Below are 16343 nucleotides of genomic sequence, written 5' to 3'. Positions count from 1 at the left end.
TGCCTTAAGTTATTATGGTTAGGTCTTCCAATAGGAGCTGCGTGATTTCCTCTTTTTACAAAACTCTCTCTCTCTCTCTCTCTCTCTCTCTACTGCAGCTTCATCCCAGAGCACTCCCACTCCCATGTCCCACTACATCTCTAGCTCCACCAATCCCTTCATGTTCTATTATCTTTGTTCTTCCAAAAGTATTCAATGTGTTATTCAAAGTTTTATATGGCAATGTTTCAGTTTAAAAAACAGTCTTCTTTCTGGGTTTTTGATGTAATTATATATGTACCAACAAATGTTGTAGGTAAACCTAAAAAATAAAAAATCTATTGTTACATAACATGTATGGAATGATATATTGACATAAACAGAATTTCTTCAGTTTTTACCAAATTTTATTAAATGAATATGCCTTAAAATTGCATTGGTGGTGGCGATGGATGTGGTGGTGATGGGGGTAGTGACAATGGTGGCAGTGGAGTTTGCAGTGGTAATGGTGGCAATGGTGGTGGTGACAGTGGTAGTGGTAGTGGTTATGGTGGTTGTAAGAACCCGTCAGGTTGAAACCGCTTAAAAAAAAAATATATATATATATATATATCATCAATCGCATACAAATTTTGTTCCATTTATATTCCAAGAAACACAAAAGAACTCCAGAAACAAATTTTCATAATGTTACCAGACCATTAATACATAAAAAATTTTCAAGTGGCAAGAATTCATATAATGAAGCTGATAAGAACGACCAATTCCCAATCCAATCTAATTCCCATTTGATCCACTACACAACACAAAGAATCAATAAGTAATCGTAATTGGCTGACCAAGATTCCATTTCGAATCAATATTCCCACAACCCAATTATAATTCCTTAATCTATGATTCTATTACAGTTTTGGGAAATCTGCTCAACCATGTGTTTGCTTTTCTCTCCCCCCCTCTTGTGCATTGATGCCCATGCCCATGCTCATGCTCATGCTCATGCTCCACCCTATCTTGCCCTCCCATTGGTGCACACCATTAACTTGTCGTAAGTCGACAGCATGCCCAACCCACAACTTTCTTACCTTTTATCTCTCGTGTTTGTATGGAGGGGAAAGGGGAACCAATTATAAGTTCGAAAGAGACCGTTTCTTATTTTGTATTAATAAAATCAAAAGGCATTACTTGAACACTACGATAGGTGATCAAACTCTATCTTAAAAAAATATGAAAAATGTTCCACTACAAATATTCTTTTTTTTTTTTTACTTTAACTCATATTCTTCAAAAAATGAATCATATCCCGCTCTAATAGCTTCGAATAATTCAAATACATGCATTAAGACAGGAGGTGTGGGGGATTTGTGGCTAGTAAGGTTCAGCCAAAAGGGACAAGTTGCATGTGACGGGCAACATTAGAACACCTCAGCAAATTAAGATATTTTCATGTTTATCCTAAAAGGCATACGTGCGTCAACAAATGACACCATTGTTGACCATCATGGGTGACAACAAACAACAAACCTGGGCTTTTGTCGTCTTCGTCCAAAGCCCAAACTTGTAAGGCTTACATGATTAGTGTTGTGGTATGGCCTAACAACCATTTCTCATCCTTAGCCGTCCGATCTCGTCTCTAAAGAAAGGAAAACTAAGCTCTTGATGGGGGTTAACCTCTTTTATAGTGTAAAGTAAAGAGTAACTCCAAAGTTGGAGGAGAGTTCCATCAAATTAAAAACGCTGAAGTGTTGAAGGAGAGTGGGGAACCTCTAAATCCTTTTAGAGTGTCTGGAAGATATGAGACCGCATTGTTCCTCTCTTTAACTCAACAATTGTCTCTTAGTTATTGGACCACAATGAGTTGAAAATGACGAGGTGGTGTGATTAATTGCTTAAGCTATTCTTTAAACTCTTTTTCTGATGTTACATGACTTGTGAGTCCCATTGTGGATCCCACTAACTCAGATCATTCATTCATATTTGTGTGTTAGATCTTAGAAGACCTTTATTTACCTAAAAACAATAGAAGACCTTCTTTTAATGTGCCTATCCAGCTGGCATTTCTCCAACTCATTTTTACTATTTTGACCAATCCTTTTTAGGTCTTTGAGCTATCAATACTTGATCCCATGGTTCCAAGGATGAATATAAGATTTTGACCATTGAAATAGGTATGGGCATTGATCTATTTTGGTCTATACTATCTAACTATACCATAGGATTATTCCCCCTCCCCCCTTCCCCTCTTTTTCTTTCTTAGGAGGTTGGGGGTTGTGTGAATGGATCAGGTTTACGTACGAGAACATTGGTTTGTGGATTTAAAATCTATTAAATGAAGAGAGAGAAAATTAATTATTAATCCACAAATCATGATTATTCTCATACATTCTCGCATGTGAACCTAATCCGCTATGGAGGAACAGGGGAAAGTGGGTGAAGAGAGCAATCTCGATATCATGACCTCTTGAGAGTCTACATTTTACCTTATTTTATTATATAATCTTATTCCACATTAAAGTAAAAATAGGGATAGCAAACAGACCAGTTAGAGATGGAAATCTCCCCTCACCTTAACACAACAGATGAATAAATAATGGATGGAAATTCAATCACCACCGTTTGATCTCAAAAGGTCTGTCATGATGTTCAACAACAAGAAGTTTGATTATATGATGTCTATTCGTTTCTTCTTTGATGATACGAGAGTTTGTTAGTCAAAACTTAAAAGAAATGAGTTTTATGGCTTAAAAGAATTTCATACTGAAAGAGTTTAATGGTATTACTCACCCACCTTAATTTGGAACAAGGATACCCTTTTAAAACTAAATGTTGTAATCACCTTCGCTCTTTCCATCAAGGAAGTAGGGTGGTTATATGCCACCCCTACAATGTCTGAGAAAAGTTATACTAATGTGGCAATTAGGCTACATTATCCAACATTCTCGCACTTAGATAATATTGTCACATGTTAAAGTCTCAAGTTGCAAATGCCAATGTGGACATCCAGATTTCTCTTGAAATACAAAATGAAAACCCCAACCCATGAATCATTGTGGTTCATGTACAATATGTAGGTCACTTCTTTCCATGTATTACAATGAGCTATTATTTTCATAATGAACTCTTATGTGGTTAGTTTTAACATTATAAAAATCAATATCATAATCCATGTTGGGTTCATATATAATTACCCTTATATCCTTATGAGCATCTACAATTTCATAACTTTATCTGCACAAACCAAAATAAATGATCGAAAACTTGTAAACAGAATTCATAAAATTTGAACTAACATGATTTATTTATATAAGTTGGAAAAGGGGTTTTTGAGCCATCAGGGTATCCAACACCCTCTCACAAAGAATAATTAAATAATTAAAAAAAAAAAAATCCATGAATAGATGTAAGAAACCCTAGCATCTCAGAGATATTTTTCCCATATAGATTTTGCTTGACTAACTATTATACACAACAATGATGGTAGAGTCTGGAATCTGGATCCTCTCCAACCCTCAAGCCCCTTCAGTGTGCATTCGATAGTTGAGAAAGCCTTGGGATGCATGGAGGTCTCCTCAAATGTTGGATACACGCTAGAGGGGATGGAGAGGATCCTAATCCACTATGTGATGATCTAAGAAAACAACAAGTACCAGACCTGCTTGGGAGATCGGTGAGATGTCTCCACTAAGAATAAGGCAAATAAATACTAGGAAGTTTGAGAGATCGGTGAGGGTGTACAAACTTTAGTCTCACATCGCCTAAGAAGAACTTATTGGGCTATTTGATAATCTCTAGTTTCCTTAACATGGCACAACGCTTTTTAAAGCCTTGAGACTCATGGGCTAAAGAGAATAATATTATGTAAGGTTAATGAGGCAGGAGCGTTACAAATGGTATCAGAGCAAATCAAAAATACGACAAGTACCAGACCACTGGGCTAGTTGATAACCTCTAACTCCCTTAGTTTTCTTAACGTAGCATAACACGTTTTAAAGCCTTGAGGCTGACCTAATAATATGTAAGTACCAGACCATTGAGTTAGTTGATAACCTCTAGCTTTCTTAACATAGCACAATGCATTTTAAAGCCTTAAAGCTCATTGATCAAAGAGGACAATATTATTACTTGACTAGAAAACTACGACCTCTCCCTCTCACAATGGAAAATACACTACTTCCCTAATAACCCCCGCCCAAAAAAAAAAAAAAATAAAAAAAAAAAGAACCCTCTTCCTTTTGGAAACGACTTGGGACGGTTGGAATTGTTTTTTAATGAGAACTATTGATTCAAATAGACAAGAAGCCATGATTGGTTGTTGGTTGGTTAAAATCCGAATTCAATGACTCTCATTTCGAAAGTCATTGAATATTCCTGTATTTTCCCATGGCTTAGATTCATTAATCAGTTCAAATGGAGATTCTTTCACTCTCTTCCCCTAAGCCTCTATGTCCTTTACTCCTTCCTTTTTCTTCTTTAAAACTACACATTTTCTTATGATCCTTATCCGTTTTTTCCTTCTACCCTAGGTCCCTTTGAATTGAAGAGAAGTGAGACCAACACATGGAACTCACAGAGGGCTTTCATCAAATATGGGGCCCACATCCCTGTCGGTGACACAAAGCTCCTGCAGGCTCTTGCAACCTGTCCAACAATGAGGGGTGGACAGTACAAATGAGAGGTGAGTTTCATTGTTATTTGTTTTGAAGTGGTGGGTGGGCAGCCTCTCTCCTTCCCCATCCACTAGTTTTAGTTTGGTTCTAGCCCATAAAGGACAAGCTAGCCCACCAGCTTTCCTGACTTCATCCCATTAAACTGCCAATGGAGAAGATGCTGCCTGATCTTTTGTGGGGTCTGTAATCATGGTCCTTTCGTCATCTATTCTGCAACAGTTTGGCAGAGTTTAATTTACCAAAATAAAAGTCCAGCAACTGTAAAAGTCTCCCTTCACAGGTCTATCTGCTCTGCACATACTCGACCCTACTCACGTTTTGAGGTCATCTGCCGATCATGGATAAAGATGTTAAAGAAAAATATGGGAAAAAATTAAGAAGAATAAAGTAAAGAATGAATGTATTAGAATTGATTTAAGAGTTATCCCGATTAATTATAAAGTTTAAGAGAGTCATTTGAGTTTGTATGATCATATTTTGAGGAGGCCTAGGGACGTCCAATGAAAGAAAAATAATAAGATTCTGATTGAAAGAGCTAAAAGAGTTAGAGACATGCCAAAAATGACTATATGAGAAGTTATGAGAAATGAAATGTATAGTTTAGGTCTTATATCAAGTACGACATTGGATACAGTTTATTAGAGGGCAATGATCCATATAGTAGACCTCATTTAGTTGAGATTCTTCTGACTTGCTATATTATGTATTTTTCCTTTCATTTTTTTTTTTTTTTTTTCATATTTCATTTGTTATATTTCATTTTTCATTTCTCATTTCATTTCCAACCCTGTTAAGTTGAAATATAAGGCTGATTTGTTGTTAGCAAACACTTTGACCAAACCAACAAAGGTGAATAATGGACCAAAAATAAAAGGATGTGTGAAGCCCAATCTATAGATAATCCTTTGTTGACAACACAAAGATTGGGAGATCTTTTGGATCCGAAGCCCACCCATTTTGCGGGCTTGAACATCCTTTTATTTTCAATCTATAGAAGTCTAGATGTGTGAAGCCCAATCTATAGATAATCCTTTCTTTAATCCTGTTTCACCCTTAAGTTAAGGCAACCTTCTTTAGCCCGCAAAATGGGTGGGCAAGTCTAATGGGCTTTAACATCATTTTATTTTTAGATAATCTTTCTTCTATAGATGGGGCTATTCTATCCTTCTTGTTATTTTTGATAACACATCTAGACTTCTATTAAGATAATGAAGGCATAGTTAGAATGGGAGATCACATCTAATACAATTAATATAAATCATAAACATTCCCTCCATGTCTTCCTCTACGATCTCCTCGAGGAGAGACTTCTTTAATCTTCAAATCCCTTCTCAGATGAAACGAACCCATGTTTCCGTTTTTGAGTTACTATCTCTCTCTTTTCCCCCCCTTCCTCCACCTTCTTCTTCTCTTTCTTCCTTCTCCTCCTTTCCTTCACTGGTTTTCCCGCCAGACCCTTACCGGGAACGTTAACGGACACAACAACCGTTTTAACTGTCATAGTCACCAACCCCGCATTGCATCAGTTCGAGGGATTCCAAAACGCTGCCAGAAGCAGCCACGTCAGCGGCCTATAGGATCTTTCCTTATCCGACACAAACTTTGCCGATACGTTTGAAGACCGATTCAAATCGGCCGTAACTTGTCACCAACCGAAACTCGATCTCCCCATCACTGGAAATCTCGTCTACAAGCATGTGTATCAAAAGACACAGCTCTTCTCGTACTTCCCTCGTAAGCCGAGGTGGAATCGCCGGACTCCGATGAGACTTAGTTACTCTTTCCTGCCGGATAATATGATCCGATACTTGAGCATGTCGGATATACGAGCGGTATTTGAAAGGGGCTTTTGCACGGTGGGCTGCCTTTATACCATTGAGTTTCTACGAGACGGAAAATTACGACTTGGCTGATATCAAGATTGGGTTCTATAGTGGGGACCATGGAGATGGAAAACCGTTCGATGGGGCTCGCCTGAGATTGGGACGTTACACAGATGCAACGGAAACGTGGGCGGTTGATTTTGGGAAGGAAAAATCAATGGTGGCATTTGATTTGGAATCGGTTGTAACGCATGAGATTCGACACTTGTTAGGGCTGGGCCACTCGTCTGTTGAAGAGGCAATTATGGATCCTATATCCTTCCCAAGGACTAAGGAGGTGGACTTGAAAGTTGATTTTTACCAAAAAAAAAGGACTTGAAAGTTGATGACGTGGAGGGGGTGCAGGCCCTGTATGCTTCAAATCTGAATTTAGGTTCAGCTCTTCTTGGGTCCACTGCTCTGATCATACTCTCAACATTGTTTTTGTGCATTCAGTATTTAACGTACTGTAGCAGCACCAAAAGTGTGGAAGGTCTAAGGAATGATTCTCCCCAGGAGTGTGTTTCCTGGTTTGCTGGACCAAACTTTTAAGAAAATGTTATCCATCAAGGAGTTTAAGGGTATGCGTTCAGACACATGGGGTGTGAAATGATTACTCTGCCCTTATAAGATGTGATAAAGATTACCTACTTAATGCTTTCACTTACTCTTCCATTGACTCTCATGCTTGTACAGAGACCACACTTCCCTAGAAATGGCAGCGCTTTCGTAGGACCAATTGGCGATAGTGGGTATGTCAAGATTCGAACCCACAATTAGCTGACTGGAACGTTGATGGATTAAGGATATTTTCACCACTAGGCTACCCCCCATTGGTAATACATTATGATTTCACTCTTTAGAGATATGATTTGTATAACTCATAAGTCCCTACGGGCTACGGCTACCATTGTGTAACATATTTTTTTCTTCCGTTTTGGCCATCATTCTTTCTAATCAACCCTTGATTATGCATCGGACGGTGATCATAATAGTTGAGGTGGTGGCTTATTGCGTTAGTTTGTTGGTCAATCAGTTCATTTTCAAAACATAACTGACCAACAATAGTTGAGGTGGGGCTATTATATTAGTTTCGTTGGTCAATTCCGTTATTAATAGGAAAAAGATTTGCACGCCACCAGCCAATTTTATGGGTTTCCTTAATTATCCCCTTCAATGCCTGAAAGTGCACATCTAACATAGGGTAGGGGTGACAATCGGCGGGGCCTAGTCAGGCTTGTTTATTTGGAAGCTTTGCACCGTGAATGACTGTTTAAAACTTAAACGGGCCTAGTTTTGAGGGGCATGGTACGGTTTATAGTCAGGCCGATTGGTGTCAGGCTTTAATCGGGCTACCTAAATGGGCCTTAACCGTGCTGCAGACCTATTTAAGTCTAAACGGGCTCCAGATGGACTTTAAACATGCCTACCCTAAAATTCTTTTCTTAAGTGAATTGAAGGCCCAGAAATATGTGATGCAAATTTTTAATAAAGAAGATAAATGGTATGAAATTATGGTTATTCTTATAAAAAAAAGAAGAGATTATGACGTTAAAACTTACTAAACAAAGCTTAAATAAAATCCTATTACAAAGCAAAGGGTAAGAAATCATAATTAGTTTCTTACTTGCAGTGACAAAATAGGAATTTTATGTAGTATTAAAGGGGGTCGGGCTGAGTCGGTTCAAGCTCTAATTCGATCAATATCCTCTTGAGTATTGGCATGCATCTTTGTATTTTTTTTTTTCACCTATTCCTGTATGCACATGCACCCTGGCCCTCTTGTATTTCTTGATTTTCAAAACCAGATTTTGGTACTTAGGCTGTGTTTGGTAGTCATCCAGAAAAACGTTTCTGACGTTTTTTTGTTCTATGGGAACAAAAAAATGGAATAAAGTGTTTGGTGTCAACTTGGTGTTTTTCAGTTTTTTTTAGAACGAAAAGGGGGGGGGGGTGGGAAACCCCGCTAGAAACACAAAATGATTGAAGAACGAAACCTTGTTCTATCATTTCGATTTTGTTCCAAATACAAAAAGTGAATAGCTAGGGTAATCGTTCTTGAAACAAGTTCACCAAATACCATTTTTTTTAAACAGCATTTTGACAAATAAACTAAAAATTTTGTTTTTGACACGAAACATCGTTTCTGGAACTGAATGGCTACCAAACGCAACCTTAGTATTCCTATTTGGACTAAAACTCAAAGTATAGATTGGGGTCTTGAGGTCTACTTGTCCACAAATTTAGGACTTGATCATCTAAATTGTCACGTGATTGAAACTCTTGGATAACTAAACCCTTATTATTATAATTGTATTGGTGCTTGGATCTTCACTAACATGGAGAACTCTTGCTCATTACAAATCAAAGTCCAATATTTTCAACAGAGATTAGAGTGCTATTAATCATGGGATTCAGTAATATAGGTAAGATAGAAAATAACAACCCAATGCACGAAAGGATCCCCTTACTACAAGGTCTAAAAGGGCAAATGTACGTTCAAATATATGTAATTTTACCCCTGTCTTGCAAGAGAGACTGTTTCCAAGTTTCGAAATTGTTGGGGGCAATGATATGGGTAATATATCTAGTCGATAATGGCCAACCATCTCTCACGTCTAGGTTTAAAAAAAAAAGCCTTTGTTTGGTTAAATGTGAAGTGAAGTGAAATTAGAACAAAATTTGTAATCAGTGCTATGAACTATTGTCTAATTCAATAACATACCACTCTACAAGATCATGGAAGAATTTCAGTAGTTATTTTTTTAATGGAATGTTAATAAGTAAAATTCAACTGTCATATTAGGATGTTATTGAGTTAATTACATAATTATTCTTAATAATAAATTTAAAACTTTTTATTTTGTATTTTTCCTACTTTTATTTCACTTAACTTTACTTCTAACCAGATCGGGACCAACTAAACTAGGTTCCAAATCTAACCAGTTGTTTAACTTTCATGGAAGGAAACTTTCAAATATCTCCCTACACAAACCCTATAAAAAAAAATTTCCTAGAAAAACCCTGTAAATAGTCCCATAAGACTATATATTCTCTGTACGTATCCCAATTTCTAAGCTTACTTAACACTTACTGCTTTTGACCTGGTTCAACCATGGTCTACAAGTGCACAAGCTTTTTTATGCTATTTATTTATGACTATAACACTTTAATTAGAAAGCCAACTAATAGTTTAGGTTTGTGCTGCTTAACCTTGATTATCAATTATTTCTCATTAAATGTAGATTTAATAGCTCTAAAAGTTTTGCTGTGTCCAAATTTTAATTATCATATCTATAATGCGAAGGGTTAGAACATTTTATGTATAAAAAATACAAATAAATAAATAAAAACTAGGGAATAATTAAGAACCCACTAATCAAGATTTTAGAATTAAGATAACATTTTGAAAATAAGATTCTAAATCAAGTCATTGAAACCGAACTGAACTGCTCAAATGCCGAGGCCGAATGGTTTAGGATGGTTCGGATTGTTTCGATGTGGTTTCCCTCGGTTCTCAAGTATTCTTGGTTCAAAAAGAGAACCAAATCCAAGATGTGCCACAGTAATGGTCAGACCTGTTTTACCATCTGGTTCTGTATGGATATTTTAATTCATTGAAGTTTAACCAAGCGTGTACTTGTCAACGTTGTCTTTGTAATACTGGCCATTTTGGTTTATTTGGGTTAGAATGTTAATCAAATAGGGCATAATATACATTTGACCGGATTCTATCAACAATTTAGTTCAAGTAAATAGGACCTTATGTTTCTTCAATCCAATTTGAGTTTCACACAAAGAAAAAATATGATAATAGAAAATAATAAGAATCTCTTAAAGGCAGTGTGATCCATATGCCAACACAATAGTCATTAAAAAAAAACGCATCAATAATGGTAATAACAAGGATTTCGCCTTTCAAGAGTAGTGGGGCGGTCATTTCACTCCTCTATGTCCGAGCCTAACGATCACATTACCTTTTAAGCTTCTATATTATGTGTAAAGTTTTATACATTCTCTATTTCTTTGTCATCCTTATCTTGGAAAGTTTATATTAGCCAACTAGGATTTCTTGTAACATAAAACCTTCTATAAACCATATCTCTCTATCCTTTAAGGGTCACTAAGTTGAAATTCAACTTTCTACCAAAAAAAAAAAAAATAGTTGAAATTCAACTCTTTAAGCTTAGCCGCCTGAAAAGCCCCTCAGAAAAGAAATCCTAATTTTAGTATTTATTGACCAAGATCACGTCATAATTTTAAGTTAGAAACCAGAGATTTGCTTTCTATTTACTTTAATCGCTTTTTTTTTATTAAATTCAAGAAATTTTCCATTTTAAGAAAAATTGAACTAACTCAAAAAATAAATAAATAAATTATTCATGAATACTTATATTCAATCTAGCTTACCAATTGGGGATCACTTCTCAACAAAAAAAAATCACATCTAATATTAAATAAGTTTAATCATGTCTATCATATCTAATGTTGATAGATGATCCATCAACCACTTTTTATCATAGTAGATAATAACATATATTTGTCAAAATAATAATAATAATAGTATGTGGATAATCATTTAACAAATTAAAATATAATTATTGATATTATCTTATCAAATAAGAAAATCCACTGCAATCCCTATTGATGCAGATTTATATTCTAAAACTGAATCAGATCGCGTATAGGTCCATTCAGATATTCAATAATTCAATTTTAATAACCAACAGTTGATTCGCAATTAAGATAAGATTTTAGATTGGGTGACAAAATTATAATTAAGTAGACTTCATATACTAATGGATAAGAATAAGAGGGCACATAAGGTATTTGATTAATAGATTTAGGGCAAACTTGAAATGAAGTTAAATAGATGGTTTAAAGTAATAAAAGAGAAAGGGAGGGGGTAATATGGATAGAGGGGTTGGAATTAATAAAAGAAGAAAAGTAAATGTGTGTCATCTACCTTTTTTTCAAAATTGAGAAACCTAGGGAAAGGGAAAAGTGTCACTTTGACTTTTGGGGTTGAGTTTTTTTTTTTTTTTTTTTCCAAAATAAACGTAATAATAAGAATAAAATGTATTATACGTGTTTAAAACACGTATAATATGGGTACCTATAGAATAAGTGTATAATATGAATTTTTTAGATTGATACGTCAAATTATGACTTTTTGATTGAAATGTTCAGATACGGGTACCTATAGAATACACGTATAATATGAATTTTTTGGATTGATATGCCAAATTATGACTTCAGATACGACAAAAATCCACGTATTATACGTGAATTAACCACCTATGATTGCTAGTCAAAAATCCCATACTCTGATACTTGAACATGGGATTATAGTAATCTAAAGAGTCTTTTTTTTTTTTTGGTAGAAATCTAAAGAGTCTTATTTGTACAAAGAGATAGAGAAAAAAGGAAACAGAGTTAGAGAGAGAGAGAATAAAAGGAAACAGTGACAGTGGTTCGTCCAACCACCAATATTGATCAAAGTTAGAATCTCTGTCTCTCTCTTTTAAATCATAAACTCTGCCTCCATGTCTGCCTCAGTGATCCCAAGAGGGAGAGATTTCTTCACCAATCTTCAAATCCCATCTCCCGTGAAACGAACCCATGTTTCCATTTTTCAGTTACTTTCTCTCTCTTTTCCCCTCTTTCTTCTTCTTTCTCTCCCTTCTCCTCCTTTCCATCCCTTGTTTTCCCGCCAGACCTTCACCGGGAACGTTAACGGTTGACACAACAACCGCTTTAACTGTCAAAGACATCAAAGCCACATGGCATCAGTTCGAGCGATTCCAAAACACTGCCAAGGGAAGCCACGTCAGCGGCCTATCGGAGCTCAAGAAGTACTTCCATGGGTTCGGCTATCTCGTGGTATCGGATACGAACTTCACAGACACATTCGATGACCGATTCGAATCGGCGGTGATTCGTTATCAATCCAGACTCGGTCTCCCTGTCACCGGTAAGCTCGATTCCGATACGGTCTCACAGATAATGTCGCCTAGGTGTGGCATGAGCGACACACACGTGTTACATACGACACGGCACTTCGCTTACTTCCCTGATGAGCCGAGGTGGACTCGCCGGACTCCGATGAGACTTAGTTACGCTTTCTCGCCGGATAATATGTTCCGAAACCTGAGTGCGTCCGATATACGAGCGGTTTTTGAACGGGCTTTTACACGGTGGTCTGCTGTTATACCGGTGAGTTTCTACGTAACGGAGAATTATGACTCGGCTGATATTAAGATTGGGTTCTATAGTGGGGACCACGGAGATGGACAACCGTTCGATGGGGTGCTTGGCGTGCTCGCACATGCCTTCTCGCCTGAGACCGGGTTGTTCCATATTGATGCAGGGGAGACGTGGGCGGTTGATTTTGGGAAGGAGAAATCAAAGGTGGCCGTTGATTTGGAATCGGTTGTAACACATGAGATTGGACACTTGTTAGGGCTGGGTCACTCTTCAGTGCGAGAGGCAATTATGTATCCTATCTTGATCCCAAGGACTAAGAAGGTGGACTTGAAGCTTGATGACGTGGATGGGGTACAGGCCTTGTATGGATCAAACCCAAATTTCAAGTTCAGTTCTTTGTCGGCTTCTGATACGTCTACAAATCAAGCCGTTGGTTCAAGAATCCGGACCTCAAAGTGGCTCACTTCTCTCCTACTCTTGATATTGTGTTTGTTTATATAATTTTCTTCTTAGGTCATATTTTCCTTAATTTTTTTTTTAATTTTTATTACATATCACATCACTTGTAGAAAGAAGAAATTTTTTCATCCACAGCTTCTTTTGTTATAAATCAAAGGATTCATTGAAGCCACCTTATGAAATCATCTCAAATAATACATGATGATTTTATGATGAAAATATCGAGTGTAAGATCACTATAGTACCCATGGATATGATGTGAGATGGGGTTATAGGGTATTGCCGGCTGAGAGGATCTAGGCAGACAATCAAGTTGACTGATTGTGCTTTTGCTTGTTGAAGTTTTGGCCAAAGCTAGTATTCAGGTTTAAGTCCCTTCTGGCATGGAAAAATATCCTCTCCAATTCTTAGGCCGTTCAATTAGCCATTAGACCTGAGGATGTGCACCTATGTGTTGGGATGTATGTATAGATCCTCTCAGCTCTCGGATGACTCATTAATTGGGTGACATGCTATTTAAAGAGCAACGAGACATGAAAAAAGCCTTAGAATGGTGGCCCACCTTGGCACAAAAAACATAGAAATTTTTGTATTTTTGGTAGAAAAAACATAGGAAGTTTGGAACAAGAACAAGATAAGCAACAGCCACAGTTGGTTGGGTAGTTAAGTACACAACAAGCTAAGACCTGAAACCCTGAGCTCAGTCTGGTAGCTAGAAAGATGGGAACTCAGGAGAGAGAAAAGGGGATTGAGTTTGGTCGACGATTTGACAGTCTGTGGGGTTGGTTGGTTGCGTGAAGGGGTCTTTCTATATTGTGATTGAGTATTGAGAAATAAGAGAGGCGTTGAACGTTTTTGGGGTTCCCTTTTGCGTACTCCTTGAAGTTAAAATTATGGGCTGATGCCTTTTCCTTCTTTCTTCCCTTCACTGTTTAGGAATATGATTTCATAGTTCATAAGAATCTGAGGTTAACATATATATTTCTGCCTTGTTGGATTTCATTCTTTCTAATCAACCCTTGATTGCATCGGACGGTGATCATGTTGGGGTATTGTCTCATTATAACGTGTTAGTTTGTTGGTCAATTAGTTGTTTTACAAAACATAACTGACCAATAATAGTTGAGGTGGGGTCCATTCTGTTAGTTTGGTTGGTCAATTAGGTTATTATTATTAGGCAAATTTTCTTCAGGATGGCCATCATGATAAACTTATTAGGTTGGTTCACCAATTTTTAGCATCATGCTAGGATGATGTGGGAAATGGACACTTGTATAAACTTGAGATGGAGTAAATGAACCTCTTTCAAGTTCATTGATGATGGAAGTATAACAAAGAACAGATCGCGTGCGTGACACTATCATGCAAGTGAATTTGTAACAAAGTATATAATAACTGCCTAGTGACTTATGGAGGGTAAAAAGTTCACGCTTAATAGGAGGTTTCAAGTTTAAGTTGAATCTCTTGACTGTTACCTACTTTCCCTCTTTATCTATTAAAAAATAAATCAATCAAAATTTAGAACAAAATCTCAACTTCAAAAACCATATTTTTGAAGAAACACCACTCTACCGAATCACATGCTTGTTTCATGTCAAGCTTCAAAACCATCAACTTTTTTTTTCCCCCCATTTTTCTTCTTCCTAATATAATGAAAAAAAATACCTTGTGAATAGTAAAAATATTGTTGGAAATGAGTCTATTAGGGATGAATGCCAACTGAGTTGTGTGGTTAACCAATTTGTAATAACCTTCTTATTGGATGATATTGGTCAACCATTTCTGTATGACCTATTTTTGATACTAGATACACAAAAGTATCATTACGATAGGCAGACAATTAATCAGAATTAAAAATAAAAAAAAAAAAAAAATTCAATAATATATGGATAAAGATCAGCATGAATGACATCCCAACATTTTTGAAAAAAAAGAAAAAACAATCAAGGCCAGGAGCTTTCAAAACGCTCATAGAGAAAAGAATCTTTTTTAAGTCGTCTAGACACGGTTACAAACACATTTATACATAATTGTTCTACTGCCTTCAGCTGGACTGAGTCGCATCGTTATCAACCCCTTACAATGTAAACAGAGATGTATAATGATTTAATACTTTAGAATAAACCTCATGGTCAAAGTTTGTCCAAGATACTCTAGGTAATCTAAGCTTCAAGATCTTATTCTATTGCCTAAGTTGAACTAGCATCAAAATCGTCCACAGTGAAGCGCAGTGATCATCCAACAGCTGGGGTGTATGGTCGAGTCCTCTCAGCCGTTGAATGTTCACTACATCTCACTACTCGCTGCAGATAATTTGGATACGTTGAACTATACTCGTATGAAAGAAACTCGTGTTCTGATCACCTCATTGATGCCAAAAAAACTCGAGAACTCTTAGGCCAGTATAGCTTCTCTTGCTAGTATATCATCCCTCAACTGAGACCTATCTAGAGGGGCAGACTCGGATGTTGTACACTTGTACCAATTCCTCATCATTTCATGCGTTAACCCACCTTAATTTGGTTGGTACCAAGGTTTTAAAACTTGGAATTGGTATTAAAATCGGTCAAGATTGATATCAATCCAATTCAACTAATGCTGATCGATCTGATCCGATCCAATCCAATTTAAAAACCACGGTTGGTAGATGTAAAATTCATTCCATTTAACCTGAAAAATGATAAGTCTTACCCTGCCCATGTACTCTTTTACCTGCCTAAGGGTTAAGTAGACAGTTTTTTAACTTGAACTAGAACCAATCTATTCACAAACCCATAGGGTTAGCTCACTAATTCTAGCCCAATCGATAATGGCCCATTCCCTAAACCCTTAACCATTAGTAGATAATATGATGCGGATTAATTAAGTTCGATAACTGAATAATTAATACATTATATGAATTTGTAACCTTATGTTGTTCAATGAGAAAAGGAAAAAGTCTTTCGAGAGCGGGAGTGCACTAGTCGATAGCGTTATTTTCTTTATAAGATAATAATAAGGTATTTATGTATAGTATCACCATCATGGTTTTAAAAATTGAATATAATCGATCCTGATCAAATTGGTGTCGACTAAGATTGATCTTTGATATCGATTTAATCCATATTGATCCACTGGTAATGTATAAGGATAAAGCTTTTTTTTTTTTTTTTTTTTTTTTTTTTTTAAAAAA

The 16343-nt window shown here is 36.5% G+C and overlaps 1 protein-coding gene and 1 pseudogene across 1 annotated transcript; both read left to right on the top strand.

The window, feature by feature from the left end:
* The first annotated feature begins 427 nt into the window (after positions 1-427).
* On the top strand, positions 428-7057 carry LOC122064356 (annotated as a pseudogene).
* A 4950-nt stretch (positions 7058-12007) lies between these two features.
* Positions 12008-13335, top strand: LOC122064359 (metalloendoproteinase 4-MMP-like). The gene has a single exon (XM_042628077.1). The coding sequence runs from the start codon at positions 12128-12130 to the stop codon at positions 13211-13213; it is 1086 nt and encodes a 361-aa protein (XP_042484011.1). The 5' UTR covers positions 12008-12127; the 3' UTR covers positions 13214-13335.
* The last annotated feature ends 3008 nt before the right edge of the window (positions 13336-16343 follow it).

This window comes from Macadamia integrifolia, unplaced genomic scaffold (genome assembly GCF_013358625.1).
Source record: "Macadamia integrifolia cultivar HAES 741 unplaced genomic scaffold, SCU_Mint_v3 scaffold1623, whole genome shotgun sequence".
Taxonomy (NCBI): domain Eukaryota; kingdom Viridiplantae; phylum Streptophyta; class Magnoliopsida; order Proteales; family Proteaceae; genus Macadamia; species Macadamia integrifolia.
Note: the sequence above shows the minus strand (reverse complement) of the source record. Positions and strands in the feature narration are given on the sequence as shown.

Coding starts and splice junctions, on each gene's coding strand:
- LOC122064359 (XM_042628077.1), top strand. CDS start 12,128: ATGTTTCCATTTTTCAGTTACTTTCTCTCTCTTTTCCCCTCTTTCTTC.